The 24,815-nt window shown below is 44.1% G+C and overlaps 1 protein-coding gene across 1 annotated transcript in view; it reads right to left on the reverse strand.

The window, feature by feature from the left end:
• The window catches only part of srcin1a (SRC kinase signaling inhibitor 1a), a 69,772-nt gene that overhangs the window by 34,204 nt on the left and 10,753 nt on the right, over positions 1-24,815 (reverse strand). Inside the window, exons 4-8 of the mRNA XM_053640922.1 lie at positions 18,122-18,148; positions 11,884-12,079; positions 8,391-8,686; positions 3,973-4,706; positions 1,955-2,047 (exon numbers count right to left, since the gene is read on the reverse strand). Of these exons, the coding sequence (XP_053496897.1) occupies positions 1,955-2,047; positions 3,973-4,706; positions 8,391-8,686; positions 11,884-12,079; positions 18,122-18,148 (1,346 nt within the window). The remainder of the gene's footprint in view (positions 1-1,954; positions 2,048-3,972; positions 4,707-8,390; positions 8,687-11,883; positions 12,080-18,121; positions 18,149-24,815) is intronic.

The following is a 24,815-nucleotide window of genomic DNA, read 5'->3' on the forward strand; positions in this document are numbered from 1 at the left end:
CGCCAGAACTCCCTCCACACACCAGCTATTAGTGGAGAGGAGAGGAGAGGAGAGTGATGTCGCCAATTCAGAGATGGGGATTATTAGGGGGACATGATAGAGAAGGGCCAATGGGGGAATTGCGCCAGGACACCGGGGTTATACCCTTACTCTTTACGATACGTGTCCTGGGATTTTTAACGATCGCAGAGAGTCAGAGAGTCTCATCCGAAAGACGGTGATGTTTTAACATTAAAGTGCCCCTGTCACAGAACTCACAGGGTGAGCACCCCCTGCTGGCCTCACTAATAGTGGTGCAGTGGTGGCTTGGCGGTTAAGGCTCTGGGTTAATTATCGGAAGGTCGGGGGTTCAAGCCCCAGCGCTGCCAAGCTACCGCTGTTGGGCCCTTGAGCAAGGCCCTTAACCCTCTCTGCTCCAGGGGGCGCTGTATCATAGCTGACCCTGTGCTCTGACCCCAACTTCCTGGCATGCTGGGATATGTGAAGAAAAGAATTTCACTGTGCTGTGACCGATAAATACTCACTAATACCAGCAGCAGCATTAGTTTTCCCCAGGAGCTCTCCCATCCAGATACCAGCCAGGCTTAACCCCGCTTGGCTTCCATGGGAAACCAGACGAGAACCGCAGGGAGATATGGCTCTGGCCATTTTAAGTATAATTGCAGTAAAATGGCTGTTTCTACGGCAACGCGTTAATGAAACATCACAGTGCTTTTCTCACCTAATCTTTATCGGACATATCTGTAATTTACGTGTGATTGCTTTGAGCAAGAATTTTAACACGCTCCACTGTACTGAGAGAGAGAGAGAGAGAGAGAGAGAGAGAGAGAAAATTAGAACAACTCACTTGATTTACTTCAAAATCCATGTTCAATTTGGTCAGTAAAGACTTTTATACCACATCGCTGTTGAATTCTCGATTCTGATTGGTCAGAAGCTGTCTATTAACATCAGCTCTGACGGTAATTCCAGCTGCAAGGCAAATCACAGATCTATATTAATGCACTCGTTCTAATGCGTTATTGTTTCTATAGTAACGACTCATATAGTAGGGGCTTGTATGGCGGACGCTCCCATGTGATCTGAGTCTGACGATAAAGATATTTTATGTCGATTCATTTGGAAGGAGTCCATCTCCAGTGTTAGCGTTTTTTGTTTTTTTTTACACTTACATAAAAAGCTGCATTTTTTTGTTTGTTTTGTTTATGAACTTTTTAAGAGAGGTAGAAAAGACCCACTGGTGAAGGGAAGGACTGTTTATAGCTGCGATAACGCAAGTGATAACAGGAAGTAACTTAATTAGAAATGGGTCAAAAGTGTCGTTCTTTAATAGTTTAATGTTATATTGTAATCGTTTTCGATGACTGATGAAAGAAACACGGCATTTGATAGTGGACTCAGACTTCTGGACTTGACTGTGTGTGTGTGTGTGTGTGTGTGTGTGTGTGTGTGTGATCAGTTTTTCTGTGTTGGCCTGCACACTTAATGCTGATGCAGATGAGCTCCAGATGTGCGTTTATGACACTTCGAACAAAGCCAGAATATACCAGGGTGAAAGCGGAGGACGAGGCAGCATCCACGATGCAGGGATACACTCCGCAGACCGCAATACACATCGCACAACAGTCCACACTGCGTCTGAGCGTTACACAACACAAGCAGATGAGAAGCACTGAGCAGAAACAAAACAAGCTTCATGATACACTTAAGACACGTGCACTCTGCTTCACGTCACACGTAAGACACATGCACACTGCTTGATGTGAACGCATGTGATGTTTTGTGGTGAATGTGTTGAATGCTTTTCGGCAGATGAGCTTCAGTAAATGAGGTTGAGGCTCAGTATGAGCGGTTTAAATGCCCATGACTGGTGTAGATAGTATACGTTGTATACATCTGTCGGCATTGAGTGTGTGTGTGTGTGTGTGTGTGTGTGTGTGTGTGTGTGTCTTACGTGCTGTCGCTGTCCGGTGCTCTGGTGAGGACACTCTGCACCAAGCCTGTGAGACTCGCTATCTGCTTCTCCATGGCCTCCATACGATCCCTGCTAAAAAGGATCAACAATTAGCAACCACACACTTAGACACATGCAGACACGCACAGTTATTCATGCAGTTAATTCATGCTCAGCTACACCTTAAGTAACCCAACCTACACTTTTAGTTAGTAACCCAACCTACACCTTAAGTAACCCAACCTACACCTTTAGTTAGTAACCCAACCTACACCTTTAGTAACCCAACCTACACCTTTAGTTAGTAACCCAACCTACACCTTCAGTAACCCAACCTACACCTTCAGTAACCCAACCTACACCTTTAGTAACCCAACCTACACCTTTAGTAACCCAACCTACACCTTTAGTTAGTAACTCAACCTACACCTCAAGTAACCCAACCTACACCTTTAGTAACCCAACCTACACCTTTAGTTAGTAACCCAACCTACACCTTTAGTAACCCAACCTACACCTTTAGTTAGTAACCCAACCTACACCTTTAGTAACCCAACCTACACCTTTAGTTAGTAACCCAACCTACACCTTTAGTAACCCAACCTAAACCTTTAGTAACCCAACCTACACCTTTAGTTAGTAACCCAACCTACACCTTTAGTAATCCAACCTACACCTTTAGTTAGTAACCCAACCTACACCTTAAGTAACCCAACCTACATCTTTAGTTAGTAACCCAACCTACACCTTAAGTAACCCAACCTACACCTTTAGTTAGTAACCCAACCTACACCTTAAGTAACCCAACCAACACCTTTAGTTAGTAACCCAACCTACACCTTTAGTTAGTAACCCAACCTACACCTTAAGTAACCCAACCTACATCTTTAATTAGTAACCCAACCTACACCTTTAGTAACCCAACCTACATCTTTAGTTAGTAACCCAACCTACATCTTTAGTTAGTAACCCAACCTACACCTTAAGTAACCCAACCTACATCTTTAGTTAGTAACCCAACCTACACCTTAAGTAACCCAACCTACACCTTTAGTTAGTAACCCAACCTAAACCTTTAGTAACCCAACCTACACCTTTAGTTAGTAACCCAATCTACACCTTAATTAACCCAACCTACACCTTAAGTAACCCAACCTACACCTTTAGTTAGTAACCCAACCTACACCTTTAGTTAGTAACCCAATCTACACCTTAATTAACCCAACCTACACCTTAAGTAACCCAACCTACACCTTTAGTTAGTAACCCAACCTACACCTTTAGTTAGTAACCCAACCTACACCTTTAGTAACCCAACCTACACCTTTAGTTAGTAACCCAACCTACACCTTAAGTAACCCAACCTACACCTTTAGTTAGTAACCCAACCTACACCTTTAGTTAGTAACCCAAACTACACCTTAAGTAACCCAACCTACACCTTTAGTTAGTAACCCAACCTACACCTTAAGTAACCCAACCTACACCTTAAGTAACCCAACCTACACCTTTGGTTAGTAACCCAACCTACACCTTTAGTTAGTAACCCAAACTACACCTTAAGTAACCCAACCTACACCTTTAGTTAGTAACCCAACCTACACCTTTAGTTAGTAACCCAACCTACACCTTTAGTTAGTAACCCAACCTACACCTTAAGTAACCCAACCTACACCTTTAGTAACCCAACCTACACCTTTTGTTAGTAACTCAACCTACACCTTTAGTTAGTAACCCAACCTACACCTTTAATTAGTAACCCAACCTACACCTTTAGTTAGTAACCCAACCTACACCTTAAGTAACCCAACCTTAACCTCAGTAACCAAAAGTTTTTCTGAAAACCCCCCCCCCCCCCCAAATTTCCTCATGGCGACCTGCCCTAGGGTTAGCAACCCTAACCTTAACCCTAACCCGAGGACCTGCCATAATTCAACGCTGTCAGATATTCTTATCCTTGTGAGGACATTTGGTCCCCTTAGACAGAAATCCCACTGTAAATTTTTGGAGCCCCTTACCGTGTGTCAGTCTCATTCCCGAAGGCAGAAATCACCCTCCCCGTCTCGCCACCCAGTGGCTCGGAACTTGAGCTGGGCCTAGATTTAGGGCTGTCCACAAACACAGACGAGGATGAGTCCTTCCTGAAGCTCTGCCTGACAGGCGAACCGCGGCTCAATGTCCCCGAATACGAGTCGGACATCTTCTGAGGAGAGGACGAAGTCGACAGCCTGAAGCCCGTGCCCAAAGCGGAGTAGGTGTCAGGGTAGAGCGGTGCGCCCGGCTTATAGAGCGAGTCATCCAGGTCGCCCTGCAGCGCCACGGCTGAATACGTGCTCAGAGAGCGCACAGAGCCGCGACGGTAGAGCCCGCCCGGCCCTGGCATGCCCAGCGGTTCGCCCATGGACGTGATGCTTAGACGATGTCCATCAGGCACCAGGCTGTACGGGTCCGCGTAGAGGCTCTCGTTCTTCAGGAGCGCATTCTTGGCGGCGACTTCCTCGTCAGGTTTGACGTCTCGGCGCTCGAGGATGGCTGATGGTGACGCAGTCATGCCCCCTCCTTGCCCGTGAGCAGGAGATCCATGGTGTCCGTGGTGTCCGTGCTGAGAGCCGGAGAATGAAGGAGGACGACCACCGCTGTAGGAAAGACGGGAACGGGCAGGAGAGGCGGACGAAGGGGAGGAGCCTGAGGAGGGCAGGGTATTCAGACGGCGAGTGGGTGATGACTCGCGTGAAGCATACACCATCTCTCTCTGCAACAAAAAAAGAGAGATTGACCATTCACATACATACATACATACATAAAAAGAGTTCATTTGAAAACAGAAAAGTTTTTAACTTATAAAAAGATTGTGATGGCCTGACAAATTCAGTGTCAGGATACTTTAGTCCACATGTTTGCCTCCGCAAGGAAGTTATGACTTGGATATAGATGAATATACTGGCAAGATAATGACCTCTAACAGACATCAAGACTAAAATGAGAAGAATCTTCTTTTTTTTTTTTTTTATTTGCAGTGGCATTCCCAATCTCTGGATTTATTGAAAATCTGTGGTGTTTTTTTTAAAGAGGTACGTCCACATGCACATCCACATGTAAGTCACACGCTCTTGCCTCCTCCTCCACAGTTCAGGCAGTACAGTAGCGTTAATAAACCGATTAACTCCAGCAGTGACTTCACTTCCCTCCTACAAGACATGGTTACATGGCTGTCGCAAATATTGACACGAAGAACAGTGTCACGTTCTTGTTCCGTGGGTCAGTTTGGACTTCAGAACGACTTCAGAACGACAGGACGGAGAGAGGTCGGGATGCAAGCCGAGAAAGGATGGGAACATAGCTCCAGACTTTCTGACCCCTCACACTCGTTCGTTCTATTCATCAGGACGTAATCCGACCCGGGAGAACTCCTTTCACGACCATTCAGAGCTTTCGCTCCGCTCGCCTCGAGTTACGGTCTTAATATACATAGACAACGCGACGCTGGGATTGAGACTGCAGAGTTTTCGAGTTTTTGAACTAGCCATGGCTCTTCTCTCAGAGTGTGAGGTAGATCTGGAACGCACAGCGGTATACGTCGAGTCTTCGTTGCGTTTGTGCTCTTTCACCTTTTTCTCCAGCATAATCCAGGGTCTGACTGACGGTCTTCTGAATTTCTAAGGGATTTCTGCAATTTCATTCGCCCTCCGCATACACACACGTTCAAGAGAGCGGTTGACACGCACCGCAGGGTGCGACGCGTCGAGCGACCCCGTCAGAACGACAGAAAAGGGATTCACTGTCAGCAAACAAAGGACCAGACACTTTCGTATTTTACTTTCATGTCTCTTTCTGTTTCTTTCAGAGACTCTTCCACTATGTTTTGAGTTGTGGGACGTTTCCTTTCCATCGTCCCCAGTGCTAGCTTAATGGGTTCACCTGATGGACTCAGCGGCAGAAATGCGCAATCAAAAAAAAACCCCAAAAAAAACCCCCCAGCATTTGACACGATCAAGAAAATATTTGAAGGAGAAAACATCCAAACTCCATCAACAGAACTCCATCCAAAAGGCGGGCGAATACAAATCCATGACAATTCGTAAGGCGTAATTGACGATCAGGGTTAGATTAGGGATTAGCACTCATACGGTATACAGCCGAACAAACTCCAGCCGCGTTGCCTTTGTCCGAACAATTTTGTGCGGATTTTCTCATGTGATCTCTCTATTTATAGTCTCTATACAACGGGAACCGGAAGCGCCGCAGTGTTTACAGCAGAGGAAGACGGACGCTGTACACAAAAACTGAGTCGCATGCAACAATCTTTGTAACAAAGATGTCTGAAGATTTCGAGATTTTTTTTGTCCGCTCTCGCAGACATTTTTTGTCCATTTGTCAACAAAGCTTTTATTTTAAATGACTTTTTTTTTTTTTTTTTACTGCTCGTGCTCTGGATTTGATATTTTATATGGCTCAGCCCCGGTGATTTTACAGCTCTGAAGGAACTTACTCCTCCAGACTGCCTGTTTTTTTTTAATTATTATTATTCTCCGTAGGTCGTGGAGGTGGAATAGCAACAATTTTCAAGAACTGTTTTAAGTGTAAACTCGTGCCTGGTGAAAACGTTCTAAGCTTTGAGTTGCAGCTCTTTAAGGTCGATCTTCGAGGGGGCGGTGGTGACTTACGTGGTTAAGGCGCTGGGTTACAGACCGGAAGGTCGGGGGTTCAAGCCCCGGCTGCCAAGCTGCCACTGTTGGGCCCTTGAACAAGGCCCTTAACGCTCTCTACTCCAGGGGTGCCATATCATGGTTCCTGGTAAAAAGCACTGACAATGGAGACTCCTTCTCCTTATCTCCTCCAGATAACGTCTCCATATCAACTAAAAGCGCTTTTAAAATCTGTGGTGCTTCTGTGCAAGTTGTTACTATAGAAATGATCAAATATTACATTACATTCATCCTTACCCAGAGCGACTTACGTTTATCTCATTTATACAAATGAGCAGTTGAGGGTTAAGGGTCTTACTCAAGGACCCAACTGTAGCAGCTCGGCGGTGCTGGGGTTTGAACTCACCACCTCCCAAACAGTAGTCCAACATCTTAAACGCTGAGCTACCACTTCTCTTGAGTACAATATAATATTCTGTATATAAAGATTTGGATATATGTTAATGGAAATAAGTGGAACGACTGAATTTTTAGGGTTCGGGATTACTACGGAAATGCGATTTCACGAATCTAGTGTTAGCCTTGCCGTAGTGGATTAGTTTGAGGCATCGAATAAAGCGGGGTCTCTTACACCACCACTAGGAAGCCACAACTACTCTGTGAATTCAATTTCTCAGTTTTCTTTCTCTATTATGTTCTCATGAGCTTCAAGAGAACCTATTGGTTGATGGTGTAACCCATGCAGCTGGATGCTATGTGACACGACAATACACAAGGTGCAACCTGTAGAAACATTTCCAGTCTTCCACAACACATCACCATGCATACACCTTTAGAACATGTAGAACTTGTGCACTTGTTCCTTCGGGGCAACCGTCTACAAGTGTTAACTATTTGGGGGAACTGTCTATTAGAGTTAGCCGTCCAAATAACTGAGTACCGAGTACTCATTCAATTATAAATAACGACCAGGTATGACTGAAATAGTCTTATACACTCTTGGTTAAAAGAAGGTTCCTTGTGGGTTCTTTGCTTTCTAATGGAGTTCTACTTTGAACCCTCCCTGACAGCGAAAAACGAGTTCTTCGTAAAACCTTTCTCAAAAGTGCTTTGGATAGTTAAGGGGTCTCAACTTCAGAAAGGACTGCCAGTTGGAATCTTGTCTCTGATGAGGAAAGATTTCTACACTGAACCATTCTTGTTGGGTTTCTGCATAGTTAAGGGTTCGTGGTTCCTACTAAAGATGTTCTACTTGGAACCTTTTTCACTAGCGAAAGAGTTCTGCATAGACAATTTCTCAAGGGTTCTTTGGATAGTTTTCTGGAGGTGTTCTACTGGAGACCACTTCTAACTTGGAGAGAAAGTTCTACACAGGAGGTTCTTTGGTTAGTTACAGGTTTGTCGCTTCCTGAAGTAGTTCTACTTTAAATCCTCTCTGATAGGTTGAGATTTTGTAGAAACCTCGTTGAGGGGTCTTGGTATATTTAAAGCATCTTACCTTTCTAAAGGTTTTCAACTTGGCATCCTCACTGAAAGGGAAAGAATTCTACATAGAACCTTGGCTAATAGGAAAAGATGGTTCTATGTAGAATATTTAGGAGTTCCCTGAGAATTATATGCATGCTTCATGCATGGAACAGTGATTTGGCTCCATTTCAGACACAGTGTTAGCATCTATGCTTATTGTGAGGCTTGGGTTTCGCGTTTGGCTCTAAACGACAGACCTTGAGTACGTGTGTAGTTAGCATTACTGGTCTCCAGCTGAACGACAGACATACTCGCACACTCACCCGCAGGTCTCCGTTGGCCAGGTGTGCAGCCGCCGTATAGGAACCATAGACTGGCTCCTTGCGGTAGATCTTAATGATGCTGCGGTCCTGAATGTCCCGGACGTCCTCCAGCTCGTAGAAGACGTTGCGTGCCTCATCCTTGATCAGGATGGCTGTGTTGGGAGACTTGAGCATGCTAGCTGTTAGCTTCTGAGGGAACATGTGCACGATGAGCGCGTGTAGAGTCTCCATACTGCTCAACTCATGGGTGATGTGGACGCGCCTTGTCTCATCGCCAAACTGCAGGAACAGCACTCCTGTGGAAAAGGAAGAAAAGACAGAGCGTGAAGGACATTTTGGGAGAATGAGAACGAACCCTCTCTGATAGAGAATCAGAGTTCCAAATAGAACCACCTTTAAGGGTTCTTCGGACTTCCCGATGGGGTTTCTACTTGAAAACATTCTCTGACTGAGAGTATTACACATATTATTGGAAGGATTTTTAAGAGCGCTCTACATACAAAACTTCTCAAGTGTTCTTTGGATGGTGAAAGGTTCCTAGGTTCCTAAAGGGCTTACACTTGGAACATTTTCTAACACAAAATGAGATTCTATACTTAGAACCTTCCTTAAGGTCCTCCTTTGAATAGTTGATGAGAAGAAGTTACGCATGGAACCGTCTCTGATAGAAATGGAAAGACAAACTTCCCCGTGTGTTCTTTGGATGGTTAAAAGGTTTCTAAACCATCTCTGATAAAGAAGACCTCATAGAACCTTACTTCTTTGGGTTCTTTAGATGGTTAAGGATACTTAGCTTCGTGAAGCTGTTCTTACTTGGAGAACATTTTTGGAACCTTGTGTGGTAGAGAACAAGAGTTTTACACAGAACCTTCCTCAAGGGTTTTATTTCTTTTATTTATTTTTTTTGGAAAGTTATCGGTTCTTAGCTTAGTAAGGGAGTAGTTAAAGGAGTTCACGAAGACCAAAGAGAATGATGGACAGATAAGACTAGCGCGAGAGACAGAGAGGCATTAATCAAAGTCGGTGTGTTTAGCTGCTCCCTGATGCTTCCCATCAGTCTGAGTCATTTCGCACTATGTGTGTGTGTGTGTGTGTGTGTGGTACAATAGCGGAACTATACATCAACCTTCACAGGACAGCACTCTGGCAGGAAGTAACTAATAGCAATATAATTGGTGTGTATCGATGCCCCGCATTCTGATGTTCCTACATCCCCAGGGTCCTATGTTCCTTCACGTCTATGTTCCCTCTGTATGTTACATTAAAAGGGCAATCAGTGCTTTTTAACTCAGTAAATTGTCTACTCGGATAACAAACTCATCTGGTTTTCGGGCTGAATTTGTATAAATCATTGGAAAAATCTAGTTTCAGCTAACGCCCCGAGAACATAAGGATATTTCATAGAAGGTTTAAATGAAGAACCAGTGAGAACATACAGGGCTGTTGACTAGAATTTTTAACGAGGGAACATTGGGCCCTGGGAATATAGAGTTAAAACATTAAAATAAGAGAATATACGGCCTTGAGAACTTATTGCCTTGAACGCATTGGGCTGTTGTTTCCTTTTAAGTTTAAATTAGTCAAATATAGCCCTGGAAATATGGGCTTATTTTCTAGAAATTAAAAATAAGGGACTGTAGCGCTCTAAGAACAAAGGATTCTCTCCTAATTTCTTTTCTTTCTTTTTTTTTTTTTAATGAAGGCACAGAGTTTTGCAAAAATTAAGGGGAACAAAGGGCACTAGGACTATATGTTACTGTATATGTAAATATAGTGTTATGTCCTAGAGAAATTCACTAAAGTAATGTAGAAAATATAGACAAGAGAAGGAAGTAAATACAGGGTTCGTTACGAGAACATCTGGAACATCTCTGGGAACATAGAGCTAAAAAGTGTAAATAAACGGTCTGCACTTATAGAGCGCGTTTTCACCTTAGACGTTAAGTTCAGAACGGTAAAGTGACAGCTGACGACAGAAACGCTCCATATTATGCATAGCTACTAATCCGAAACACGATAGACTGAGAGCACGAGCGTGATTCGTGTAGTAAAACACCCGAGCGGACAGCGCGATAACAGCACACACATGCAGTACTGTGTATCATCCTGCAACACGAGTGTAATATATCCCTGCTATTAGACCTGCCAGCCTGCCATTTCTCATTAACAAAGCGGAAAGCAGTTAGCGGCTAATACCACACAGCATGTTTATCTGGAATTAATAGGCGATCGGGGAAAGTTCTTCCGTAGGGAGCGCACGCATATACGCTAAAGAGACACCCGGACACATCGGTAATTTATCGCGATGATCCGATTAAGCCATCGAGGAACGGCCGCAGATCGAGTAAGTGGAAGTGTTTACGACGACGTGCGAGATGAAGTGCGGACAGGAGAAGAGAAAAAGCTTTTACACTCGGGTCAAAAGCAACGTGACCACAAATGGGTTGAAGTTTGAGTGAGTTCCTGCCGAGCATACCCATAATGCTACTGAAGTGACACTTCATATTCGAGTACGTGTTAGGTAAAACTAAGACGAAACCATTTGTCTTTCAACAAGTCCTCACATGACGTGATGGGCTCTATATTCAGCTGCCTAACCCTAACCCGTCGTAACCTGGACATACCATTTACTAAGCTCTCTCAAAGTGAACAGACTTTTTATTATTATTTTCAGGGTCACGGGGAACCTGGAGACTATCCCAGGGAGCATGGGGTACAAGGCGGGGTACACCCTGGACAGGGTGCCGATCCATCACAGGGCACACTCACACACCCATTCTACAGCCAGCCGGCCTACCATGCATGTCTTTGGACTGGGGGAGGAAACCGGAGTACCCGGAGGAAACCCCCGCAGCACAGGGAGAACACGCAAACTCCGCACACACAGGGTCACGGTGCGAATCGAACCCCCGACCCTGGCGGTGTGAGGCGAACGTGCTAACCCCATGCATTTTTAACATTTACAAATCGCTACACTCTAGGGCCAGTGTCCTTGTGCTTACTTTTTGTGTTTGTGTTATAATCATGAAATTAGAGCCCAGAATCTGAATACAGTGTATGGTTATTCACATATTCCACATGATGTAAGACCTGGTGTTATCACGTTCAGGTGAAGGTGTTTATTTACGAAATATACTTGTGAAATATAGTTTCTCCTGACTGCAGAAATAAAAACCTATTTATAGTGCACTTACACTTTTCAACCCTGCTGTGAATGAGTTTCTTTTGCACTTTTCCCATTATGGATTAGAGTTCAACATCTCCATTTGTGTTTCATATCATGGTTTGGAGCAAACAAGTTCAGGTTCTGTATCGTGGAGGCGGCGGAACACAGCACGGAGCCCGTGTTTGTGCGTTCGTGTGCGAGCAGGGAGAAGGTGCATTTTTAATGCATCGGACTGGTCAAGAGTGAGTCAGAATCAACGAGCATGTAAGCTGTCGGGGTAGATGTATGGTGTAGGTGTGTGTGTGTGTGTGTGTGTGTGTGTGTTACCTGGAGAGCGCAGTTTGTTCTGGCTGGCAGAACGGGACAGCGGAAGGCTCTGACGGAAGCGGTTCATGCGATTGAAGCCAAGCGGCATGTCGGCCTCAGACATGGTCTCCAGAGACTCAGCTGAGGCGTAGGACAATTTGGATGCCTGATCAGCCAAACCAGACTGAGTGGACTGGGAATGGCGTGGACTACGGCTCTGTACATGGTAGAGAGAGAGAGAGAGAAAGAGTTAGAGAAAAAGTAGATTCTCCACCCAGCTACAGTGCGTAATGACCTCCTTCACTGAGACTAAGGCACAGAGGCCACACCTCCTTCACTGAGACTAAGGCACAGAGGCCACACCTCCTTCACTGAGACTAAGGCACAGAGGCCACACCTCCTTCACTGAGACTAAGGCACAGAGGCCACACCTCCTTCACTGAGACTAAGGCACAGAGGCCACACCTCCTTCACTGAGACTGAGGAACAGAAGCCACACGTCCTTCACTGAGACTGAGGAACAGAAGCCACACGTCCTTCACTCAGACTCAGGAACAGAGGCCACACCTCCTTCACTGAGACTGAGGAACAGAGGCCACACCTCCTTCACTGAGACTGAGGCACAGAGGCCACACCTGCTTCACTGAGACTAAGGCACAGAGGCCACACCTCCTTCACTAAGACTAAGGCACAGAGGCCACACCTCCTTCACTAAGACTAAGGCACAGAGGCCACACCTCCTTCACTGAGACTGAGGAACAGAAGCCACACGTCCTTCACTGAGACTGAGGAACAGAAGCCACACGTCCTTCACTCAGACTCAGGAACAGAGGCCACGCCTCCTTCACTGAGACTGAGGCACAGAGGCCACACCTGCTTCACTGAGACTGAGGCACAGAGGCCACACCTGCTTCACTGAGACTAAGGCACAGAGGCCACACCTGCTTCACTAAGACTAAGGCACAGAGGCCACACCTCCTTCAGTGAGACTGAGGCACAGAGGCCACACCTCCTTCACTGAGACTGAGGAATAGATGCCACGCCTCCTTCACTGAGACTGAAGGTACATCCTTGAGGCTGCTCAGATCTACTAATAGACCAATAATGCATTAAAAGAAATAACAGCAGAGAATTATGGGCACAGACTCTGTAACAATTATAGAAACCTGCTGAGTGATAATAAGGCTCCGTCTCCGTCTCAATCACCGTCTTCCTATCTCGCGCAGGCGGACTGATTTAAAAGACGGTTTCTCCTAATGAGCAAGAGATGTGCGCTATTGTGTGGTTTATAGTCGTGTCTCTCCATGGAGGCTGAACAGTGTTTAATGATGAGACTCCCACGTCTCCATCACCGCTCCACAGCACCGCACTCTTCGGTAACGAGCTCCCAGGATGTACTTTGCAGATGCTGGGTTGAGATTCATCAGCAAAGCAGCAAGAAGACTTCTTTTCTTTCATCTCCTCTGTGGTTAATCCACTACATGGTGATTTTCCCACCAAGTTATTTGCTCGAGCTGAATGATGAATATAATAACGTGATGATAATAATAACGATCCGTGTGAGAAATTTGCCGGATGCTCCATAAACTGAGCGTAATTGTTGATACGGGGGAATTTTCCTCTGAGGAGACATTTATTTAATATTTTAGGAAGGAGTCTCCAGTCTCAGTGCTTCGTAACGATGAGACTTAAAGCTGTATTAAGTATTCCTACATAGGAGAATTTTCACGACAGAGGAGTTCCAGTTTCACGGGAACATGACAAGCTGTGGGATGTTTTTTTTTTTTGTTGTTGTTGTTGTTGTTTATTTGTTTTATTAACTCAATGTAAATTAGATCAATTATAATAAGAATAAATACACTGCAAGATGTGCTGTTACTGGAAAATAATCAACTTCGCAGTGATCACAGTATCTCCTGTAGAAAATCGTGGACCCCTCGACTATACGTTAATGACATCTGGGTGTTCCTCTCTTCCATTTTGAGAATCATGGGTATAAACTATGGAGTAATCTGAATATATTGTATTTCTTACGCAAACTTCAAACAGATCGACAGGCCACGCCCACAATTGACTGTAGTAGCGGTAGTGAAATTTGTCCCCTCGCTAGTACAGTATGAACGCGGCATAACCCTGACGTTTGCTGTTTTTTTTTTAATCATTTTATTATAGAACTAATAATAAAATACATATAATAATAAAATACATCAGTCAGTGGAATTAAATGGAGAAAATGGGGAAGAAAACCGAACTACTCTCAGTTACAGCTGTCCACTAGTATGCAGTATATTGCACATGGGAGTGTTTTAAACTGTCAACCCTGTGCTGAACTGTGAATACATTCTCTTTTGTTCCTCCTCTCTTTCTTCTTGCTTTGGTTCAATGAAGTATTCAGGGCTGAAAGTGCTCGGCAGCACTGAAATTGCCTTGCCAAATAGCGGCAGATTGATGGCTGATTCAGTCTTTTGCAGAGAGCGTGAGAAACAGAGGGATCGTGTCATGCTGCTCTCCAGGTAGATGATCGGGAAATGGCAGGCTGCCTCTCCGCTAACAAACGAAGGGGAAAAATGATGGATGAAGCACAGAGAAAGAAACTTTTCACCTGCTGATTTTACAAGACGTTTTTTGTCGAGCAGGAGAAAGAGCAGTGGTAGCTCATTGGTTATGGTTCACAGGTGTGCACAGGATTTGAATGTAAATGCAGGATTATTTAAAAAAAAAAAAGTGAAGAGAAGGAAGTAAAAGGCAGAATGAAAAGGAGGCAGGCTCGGACGAATGACAGACAGGATACACTAGTCTAGGACAAAACTGTATACAATACAATACTAACTATACAAAACGATACAAAACTAACTATACAAAACGATACAATACCAAATCAAAACCAGAACGTCAGTTAGAAAAAAAAGGTTCGTAATGGTGAGTGGCAGAAAGCAGGCATGAGATGTCGCACTGAACAGGAGTTATTCATGTCTGGGTTATCTAAAGGGATTAGTGTGTGGGAATAGGTGTGCATTTGGGTCATGTGATATGATCAGTATTGCCAACACAGTAACGTTTTTGCTAGATTTGTTAACTTTATTATTTTTTTTTTAACAACCTAGGAACAAACCTAGCAAATTTTTGAGCAGTTTTAGTGTCTGTCCTGCTCTTGATAAGGTTCTCCACCTCCAAAAGCCAGTCACTGATCACCGTTGTTACCAACGACCAATCACTGATCACCATTTTCCCCAACGACCAATCACTGATCACCATTGTTACCAACGACCAATCGCTGACCACCATTGTTCCCAAAGACCAATCACTGATCACCATTTTCCCCAACAACCAATCACTGATCACCATTGTTCCCAACAACCAATCACTGATCACCATTGTTACCAACAACCAATCACTGATCTTCATTGGTCCCAACAACCAATCACTGATCACTATTGTTCCCAATAACCAATCACTGATCACCATTGTTCCCAATAACGAATCACTGATCACCACTGATCCCAACAACCAATCACTGATCACTATTTTTCCCAATAACCAATCACTGATCACCATTGTTCCCAACGACCAATCACTGATCACTGTGTTCCCCAATGACCAATCACTGATCATCATTGTTCCCAATAAACAATCACTGATCATGATTTTTCCCAAGAACCAATCACTGATCATCATTGTTCCCACCGACCAATCACTGATCACTGTTTTCCCCAACGACCAATCATTGATCACCATTGTTATCAACAACCAATAACTGATCACCATTGTTCCCAATAACCAATCCCTGATCATCATTGTTCCCAATAACCAATCACTGATCATCATTGTTCCCACCGACCAATCACTGATCACCATTTTACACAAGGACCAATCACTGATCATCACTACTGTTCCCAATAACCAATCACTGATCACCATTGTTCCCAATCTATTCAAAGTGTCAATCTTTCCTACTTCATGTAACTCATTATGATACGCAAATCACAACGATTTGCGTATGATTCAATGATTTGTTGAGGATGAATCTCGCTTAAGGCACCAAATGGGCTAGGACCGGCACTGGACTGCAGAGCTAAACAAATATTTATTACCAGAGATCATGATTTCTCAGAGGAAAATAGAAAAAGAGCCCAGATTTGGGCAATAATTCGATAAGAGCCTAATTCCATCAAGTGTATCATTTCAGCAGAATCGACTGCTTTTAATCTGGAGGACAGAGAACCCTCCAGAGATGCCCTTCATATTCAAATGATTAACATTCGTATAGTAGAACACACACACACACACACACACACACACACACACACACACACACTCTTACTTCCAGCGTTAAATCCCAGTTTTTCCTGAATTTCCTGTTATGACCTTTTCCCCTTAAAAAGATTTATAAAGAGTTATAAAAAAAGATGCAAGAATGTACGGATCTTAAACGGATCTACAGATCAGCTTAGCCTACAGTACATTCAACGGGATGCAGCAACTTGACCTTCAAAGCAAACGGCTGCAGGTTTATGTTATAAAACACGACGACGTATATGTGTAAACACATACAAATGAGAGTGATGGCCCGGAATTGACCCCTACTGGTTTGGTCTTGTCCACCATGGAGTGACGGATATGAAACCATCTAAATTCAAGTTCGGTGAGATCCTACACTATCTCAGATGTCATATACGCGGGAACTTACAGATGGGCCACTTCTAGGCCAAACACATTACATACGATGTGTGCAATTGGGCCAATTTTTGCTCAGCCCACACTTACCATTGCCGTAATGTGCCTGAACACACCGTTTGGCCTGAAACCATCTATAATTATTTTCCAATATCAGCACGCCATGTCTTACGTCAAATTGCCATTCATTACACTGCCACATGCTTTCATCCAATTGCCAACTCTCACCCCTTTCCTTAACTATCAGGCTCTCACCTTAGCTTCTTCCTGGGTCTTGTCCTCGCCTCATCTGAGAGATACGAAGCATCTTTTCAACCTGCCACCCACGCAGCATCTCCCTCTAACTACCCTTCTCTGTATAGACGAGCTAACAGATGCTTGAGTTAGTTAGCAATGCATTGATCGACAGATGGAGCAGGAGACAAAACTATCCTTTCCACCAAGATAGAAGGACAAATTATGCTGTCTTGGTCTCCTGACTCCTAATGGTCTGAAAATAGGGTGAAAGCTTAGACAGGTTTCCCTCCTGGGAACCTCTGATGGGACGTCCAAACGAGGCAGAATGCAACCCAAGCTTGACTCTCTGGTAGCCTATAATCACTTAGCTACTGCTCATAAACAAATATGGTGTGTGTGTGTGTGTGGGGAGGAGATCTGCTAACAAGACCCAGGTTGTGCGAGAGAGTATGAACAATCAGAGACACCAAGCGTCAGATTACCATCGTATTAAAGCAGTGAATGGGGAAATGGACGACAAAAGCTGTTCAAGTAATAACCCCACTCTGTTTATCAAATCCCACCACACCAAGACGCCAAGTTAAATATAAATCATTAACAACATGAATACAGCATGAACAGATTTCTTTTGCATACACAACAAGATGACTCCAGTTTTAAAGCTGTTATAATTGTACATCGACTCAATGCTTCCTTTAGCAATACACACAGCTATTACGGCACCCGAGGTGAAACACCGTACAGTTGTGCCTTTAGGAGCATAATATTTTGCTTATTCCCTGTGGGATTGTGAGTTTGAAACCAGTGACTCAACTATTCCAAGTCCAGGACCTAGCCAAGCGGGTGGAAGTTTGTAAATCGGTCGGAATTTTGACGGAGACAGTTCCAACGCTACAACCAATACGAATACATATATAATTACGATATTATGCATATCTTAGCTCGTTAGGAAGCTGGGGTCAGAGCTTCAGGGTCAGCCATGACACACACATTTGGACCTTTGACACATATTTGAGTCTCACAGGCTTTCAAATGCACCAGACGAGACAAGTACCTATCTAGGCAATCACGCTAATAACCAGGTCCTGAACATCAACGCCAATTAGAGATGCATTACTCAGTAGTCAGTAAGAATATTGAGTACTCCCACCCAGATACAGTATATACATGCATAATCACCCAACATGTGATACCGGTACATTTGCATACATAGGAGCCATTCTATAGATTCCATAGAGGTAATATATACAATAGATAACATGCTTATTGCACATTATTATCATACATGCATATGTAGAAGCTCTAGCATAAGCCAAAGATAGCATATGGATTGACTTTGAGAACTGACCTTAAAACTCCAGTAGTTTGGCTGTTGCTGTGAAAAGAGAGAGAAGAGAGGAAGAAAAGGAGTCAGTCATGTCACACGTTTTCCGCAGCAACACAAAACCCTCTCAGCAGGTTCATGCCTCTTGACAGCCAGCCTGCTGAGAGAGGGAGTATCAAAGAAAACGACAAGGACGTCACTTTGAATAAATGAATCGCTCTTTTGTTTTCGCTAACTGCGTATTTTTACACCCTGGCGTAATTTACTCAGATAGAATGTTTTATATTATGTTAGTGTTGAGACTATCCACTTAATAAAGCATTGATGGGAATGCTATCACTTGGGCCTGTTAGGTCACCCTGATGACTGGATTGTAATAAAAATAAAAAAGATCATATAGAAAACTATATATAGTACACTACATTGCCGGCAGTTTTTCCTGTTTGCGTCATATGAATCAGAGTGGAACTGTAACTGTCACGTAATGGAGGTTAGGATGGATGCAAGTGCAGGTAGGAGCTTTTATTAAAGAGAGGCAGGCAGACAAATCCAAATCATGAGACAATAGCCTGGTCAAAAAAAAAAAAACAGGAAATGGGTCAGGCGATTGGCAAAACGGGAATCGAGAAACGTGGACGAGGACAGGATCAAAACTAGGACACAAAACACGATGAACACCGGTATACTTGGTATACAGAAAACACACGCAATACTTCGCAAAGACTCTTTTATGTGTGGTGGGATTGTGCGTGAGATCGGGTGCAGGTGTGCGTGATTAGAATGAAAGCGAGTGTTCTGGGAATTGCAGTCCACGGTGGCCATCTTTGTATGCCGCAGTGCAGGATGGGAAATATAGTCACTTCACTGAGACTAAGGCACAGAGGCCACACCTTCTTCACTGAGACTGACAGGTACAGAGGCCCCACCTCCTTCACTGAGACTGACAAGTACAGAGGCCACACCTCCTTCACTGAGACTGACAGGTACAGAGGCCCCACCTCCTTCACTGAGACTGACAGGTACAGAGGCCACACCTCCTTCACTGAGATCGACATGCATAGAGGCCACACCTCCTTCACTGAGACTGACAGGTACAGAGGCCCCACCTCCTTCACTGAGACCGACATGCATAGAGGCCACACCTCCTTCACTGAGACCGACATGAATAGAGGCCATGGCTGATTTTAGCGAGACAAACAGGTACAAATACCATATCTCTTTTAGTAAGAATGACAGGTACAGAAGCCACACCTCCTTTACTAAGATTGACAGGTACAGAAGCCACACCTCCTTCAATGCAACTGACAGGGACAGAGGCCATGGCTTGCTTTGCTGGGACTAACAGGTATAAAGGCCACACCTCCTTCACTGAGAATAATAGGTCTAGAGGCCACACCTACTTTAATGGAACTGACAGGTATAGAGGCCACATCTCCTTTACTAATTTTGACAGACACAGAGGCCACGCCTCCTTCACCTATCCTACTATTGAGATTACTGGGATGAGCAAATTAATTTCTCTCTCTAAGGTACAAATGAGTTGCAGAATAGAATATAATAACCAAACACTCTCTCTCTCTCTCTCTCTCTCTCTCTGTGGGTGTGTGTGTGTGTGTGTGTGTGTGAGTGAGAGAGAGAGAGAGAGAGAGAGAGAGAGGGACCTCATGGTCAGGGAAGACCTTTCACTCCCAGTGAAATTAGACATCTAGAGTGAACCTATGAATTTTAATTCACATTCCTCATCTCACATTCTCTGAGCTTCTTCGCTCTTTTCTTATCAGTAGCATGCTCTCTCTCTCTCTCTCTCTCTCACACACACACACACACACACACACACACACACACCTGATAGAGAATGAGGCGATTGCCATGGGCTTTCTAGTAGTAAAAGACACACACACACACACACACACACACACACACACACACACACACACACACCAGTCTCACAGCACATTTATTTTTATACTGAAACTGTAGCAGAATTCCAGAAATCTCATCTCATCCATCTTATTACCATTCACACCACTGAATATTTCATGAATATTCCATTACCATGGCAGCGTGGATGTGTGTGTGAATGAAATGTGCAGATATCATCCAAACAAGTGTAACCTTTTATTATTTGCTAATTTGAGATTCGCTAATACTTGCTAATAATAATTAGCCAAACCACACATGAACGTTTCGACAAACACGGCCGACCAAACTGTCGCTCTGATCGAGAAATATGTCCCAGTGCTAGTTTGTTCGCTAGCTAGTCATGCTATGCACAGAACGGTGGGCTAGTTACAGCTGTGTTTAGCTACCCATTGCTAGTTCATGATCAATCATCATGTACGCTGAGAAGCTAGCAAAAACCTAGCGTAGAGAGAAATGCCGTACACGCTGCTGTAGTGTGTTTTCTAGACTTTACACTATATGGAAGTTTGGTTCAAATTGTGCCAGGAGTAGAATCCGATTAGCTAGGTTTGGCAGCTAGCAATAACTTCGTATGGTAACTTTTGCTAGCTACAATCTTGTAAAACAAAAACAAAACAAACAAACTGTACATGTATCTTCTTCATTTTCTTGTGCAAGTTGGTCCTTACCAGTATGAATGTAGGTCTGTTCTGTATTTATTGGTGCTGCTAAACAGTCATTTCTAGTGATACAACTCCAACGCTGATCCATTTTTGCAATTTATGACTGGACAAAGTGTTGATGTTTGGCTTAGCGCCATCTCAACACACACACACACACATACACACACACACTGCGACCGCTTTCATATTTGTGTTGCCGGGAACGGCGTCTGAAATGCAAATGCATCTCCTAAAGTCCTCTCCGCAGAGACTGCAAAGCAAATATGCACAAACTCCCGACACGAAATTACACACAGCCTCACACTAAACCCCTGGTGTGTCGTCGATGAAAAGGCGTTTTCAGAAAAGTAGGAACCAAGGTCAGATGTAATTCAATCATCCTTGCCGTGCTGCCCTGTGTCCTGCGTTTGTTCAGCTTATCAGGTATCACAGGACATGGAGACTAAGAAAGCGGTCTGTCCTGTCTGGCCTCTATTAATAGCTTTTACTGCAGGAAATGGCTTAATGCATGCGTCAAACTTCACCTGTGGCTCAAACATGGACGCTTCAGAAGGAGTCTATTTCATTTCCCCGGGATATTTGGTATCGTTTCGTTTTGTATTTTGCGTGTCGGGTTTTAAATGTACTTACTAGATGTAGAACTTACTAGACGTAGGGAGGCAGTGGTGACGGTTAAGGCGGTGGGTTACTGATCAGAAGGTTGGCGCTGCCAGGATGCCACTGTTGGGCCCTTGAGCGAGCCCCTTAACCCTCTCTCCTCCAGGGGCGCCGTATCATGGCACTCTGACCCCAACTTCGTAACATGCCGGGGTACGCGATGAAAAGAATTTCACTGTGCTGTAATGTATACGTGACCAATAAAGACTCATTATAGTTAGATGTCATTTTTGTTGCTGCTTTGTTTCGGCTTATTTTTTGTGTTCGGGGATTGGCTAGAAGTCTTTCCGTTGTTGATTTCAGCTAGCTAACTAGCTAACACAGCCATTATTATGTACACTTGGATTATACTTGCTTTGCGTATGCGAGATGGCTGTCGCACGTATCCTCTTTTCATTCGCTAAGAAGTCCACTAAGAATGGATGTATGCTTTGCATAAATTGCATATGGTGCCGTACCAATATAAATGTTGGGGGGCAGCGTACTATGACGTGATGTCATGTCAGTAGCAGAATAACATGCAACAACAACGGTGGAAGGTTTTCGACGAGAAGCTAGTCCACGGATACCAACATCTGTCTGTACGATTGTCTCGATGACAAATATATAGCATGAATAAAATGGCGACAATAAACAGGTCCAAGACTGTTGTGTTTTAATGACTGAGATCGATTTGAACGGCCTAACATACCATCGATGTAGATTCTGGCACTGTTTCAGGCATCCTTACAAGAGAAACAATAACTTAGCCTTCTGTGCTGATGCCATGTTTATTGTTAAGAGTACTCGAGAAAGGCTAGAAGGTCCGCAATCTGTAACTCCAACCAGGAAAATCGAAAGAAAATGCCCCCCCAACTTGAAATTCCTATTTGTCAACATGCAATAGTCTTCTCAACTACGAGGTCCTTCCCGGTTTACGGAGTGACGTCAAATAACCTGCAAATTGCCACTTACGATAAAGAATGCAGCAATATTCTGGGCCCTAACCTGCCTGCTAGTGGATATCCCATCCATCCATTTTCTGTAAATAGGGTTGCAGGGAGCCTACCTGGAGCTTATCCCTGGGGACTCGGGGTATGAAGCAGGGGACACCCTGGGCGGGGTGCCAACACATCGCAGGGGACAATCACACACACATCCATTCATACACTACGGACAATTTAGAGATGCTAATCAGCCTACCAGAGTACCCCCCCCGAAGCATGGGGAGAACCTGCACACTGGGAATCAATCCCCCAACCCTGGAGGTGCAAGGCAAATGCATTAACCACTAAGCCACCATTCCCCCACTAATGGGCACACAGTGTTATTGTAGATGATCCTCCAGTCACACCTAAAGTACACAAACGACTATGTGAACAATGCTGTTTGTGTAGCTGTTGTGTACACACAGGTATGCAGCTTAAGAGTTCCTGAAGAGTCCTTTAGGTGGTTAATCATTTTATCGTTCTAAAGGTGCCCATGGGAAGCCCATTTGAATCCAACGGTTATCAGTGGGAGTTCATGGAGCAATATTAGATCTCCATGTACACTCATGGACCCACATAGATTCTCTAATAGGGTAGAACATGGGGCCTCATTAAAAATTCATGGTGCTCCCACTTGGAAGATGTATGAATGTATGTCTTTGGGAGTCACATGAGGCACATTAAATCCCATTAAATGCGAACCCACTGTATGAATCCGTTTATCTTCGGTAATCACTTTATCCTTGTCAGGGTCACGGTGGAGCCAGACCCTATCCAGGGAACACTGGACATGTGGTAGGATGGGATGCTGGTCTATCACAAGGCACCATGTGCATACACTCACTCACACCTGTGAGAAAATTAGTGTAGCCACTCCACCTACCACCATGTTTTTGGGACGTAGGAGGCCACTGGAGAACCTGGAGGAAACCCACAGTAGCTCAAGCACAGGATCTCACTGTGCCACACCAGAACTTCTATTCTACAATCCATATGCAGAGTGTTGCATTCCATGTTCCAGCTGTAAAAGAATCCATTAGGAACCATGTGGAAAACACACCATATTCCAATGTAATATATATTACATTTTCCATAAGGGTAGTGACAGGACTCAATTCTCAATTCGTTTTTTCTTTGGTTAACTTTCTCACAAACTATGTGCAGCATTGCCACCTCACAGCTGGTCTTGTCTTGGCTTTCTTTTTGTCAATATGGGTTTCCTCCAGGTATTCTGGTTTCCTTCCAAATCCCAACAACATGCTAATCGGTGGATTAGTATGTGGCAGACTAGCTTCCCATCCAGGGTGTATTCTTTTCCTCATTTCTGACATTTTCATAGTGCTACCATGAGATTTTAATGAGCACCAAGATGATTACTGCCTTCTCATGGGGTTTCACTTAATTCAGGCTCTTGTGTAGCTTGTAGTGTGGATGTCAGAGATGGCCATTAAGTTGTGCATCGATGCTGGTGTAGTTGTGGCAAAGCAATAACCAAAGAGCAGAACTGAAGGATAGCAGATGTCTTTGCTTGTATCACAACTCACCCATAGGTGCTACTTTTGCCTTGAGCTAAACACCAGATTCAAGAGATTCCGTTGAATTTTATCCAGACAGTAACCCCATGGGGCAATTCTGCACCACTGAGCAGTTCTTTGATTCGTTCAAATGCAAACCACTGGACAATCCCATGCGCCTGGGGACTATAGCCTGTAGCTACACACATTTGTATGTACACTCCCCCACCGAAAGTACTGGAACAGCAAGGCCAATTCTTTTCTTGGGTTTGAGATCAAAAGATGAATATGAGACCATCAGAATTTTCATTCCCTGATATCCCTGATATCTAGGTGTGTTAACAACTTCACCTTTGACGGCAGACCACCCATTATTTACGTGAGCAAAAGTATATGATATATATGATATATATATATATGGGCGCATGGTGGCTTTGTGGTTAGCACGTTCACCTCACACCTCCAGGGTCGGGGGTTCGATTCCCACCGTGGCCCTGTGTGTGTGGAGTTTGCATGTTCTCCCCGTGCTGCTGGGGTTTCCTCCGGGTACTCTGGTTTCCTCCCCCAGTCCAAAGACGTGCATGGTAGGCTGATTGGCATGTCCAAAGTGTCCGTAGTGTATGAATGGGTGTCTGAGTGTGTATGTGAATGTGCCCTGCGATGGATTGGCACCCTGTCCAGGGTGTACCCCGCCTCGTGCCCGATGCTCCCTGGGATAGTCTCCAGGTTCCCTGTGACCCTGAAAAGGATAAAGCGGTATAGAACATGGATGTAGATATGTATATATATGTATATATATATATATATATATAGACTTGCTGTTCCAATTTTTCCACAGGGACTGCATATTAATAAATGTATATATTTAATGTTAGAAGCGAATATGTAGAGAGATTATATGGTGAGAGAGACAGTAACCTGTTTTCTATGCTAGCTCTCCCCAATATATTATTTGTTAATCATTTTCGCCATATTGACCTTTTCTAAACTGATC

Source organism: Ictalurus furcatus, chromosome 2, assembly GCF_023375685.1.
Source record: "Ictalurus furcatus strain D&B chromosome 2, Billie_1.0, whole genome shotgun sequence".
In the NCBI taxonomy this organism is placed as follows: Eukaryota; Metazoa; Chordata; class Actinopteri; order Siluriformes; family Ictaluridae; genus Ictalurus; species Ictalurus furcatus.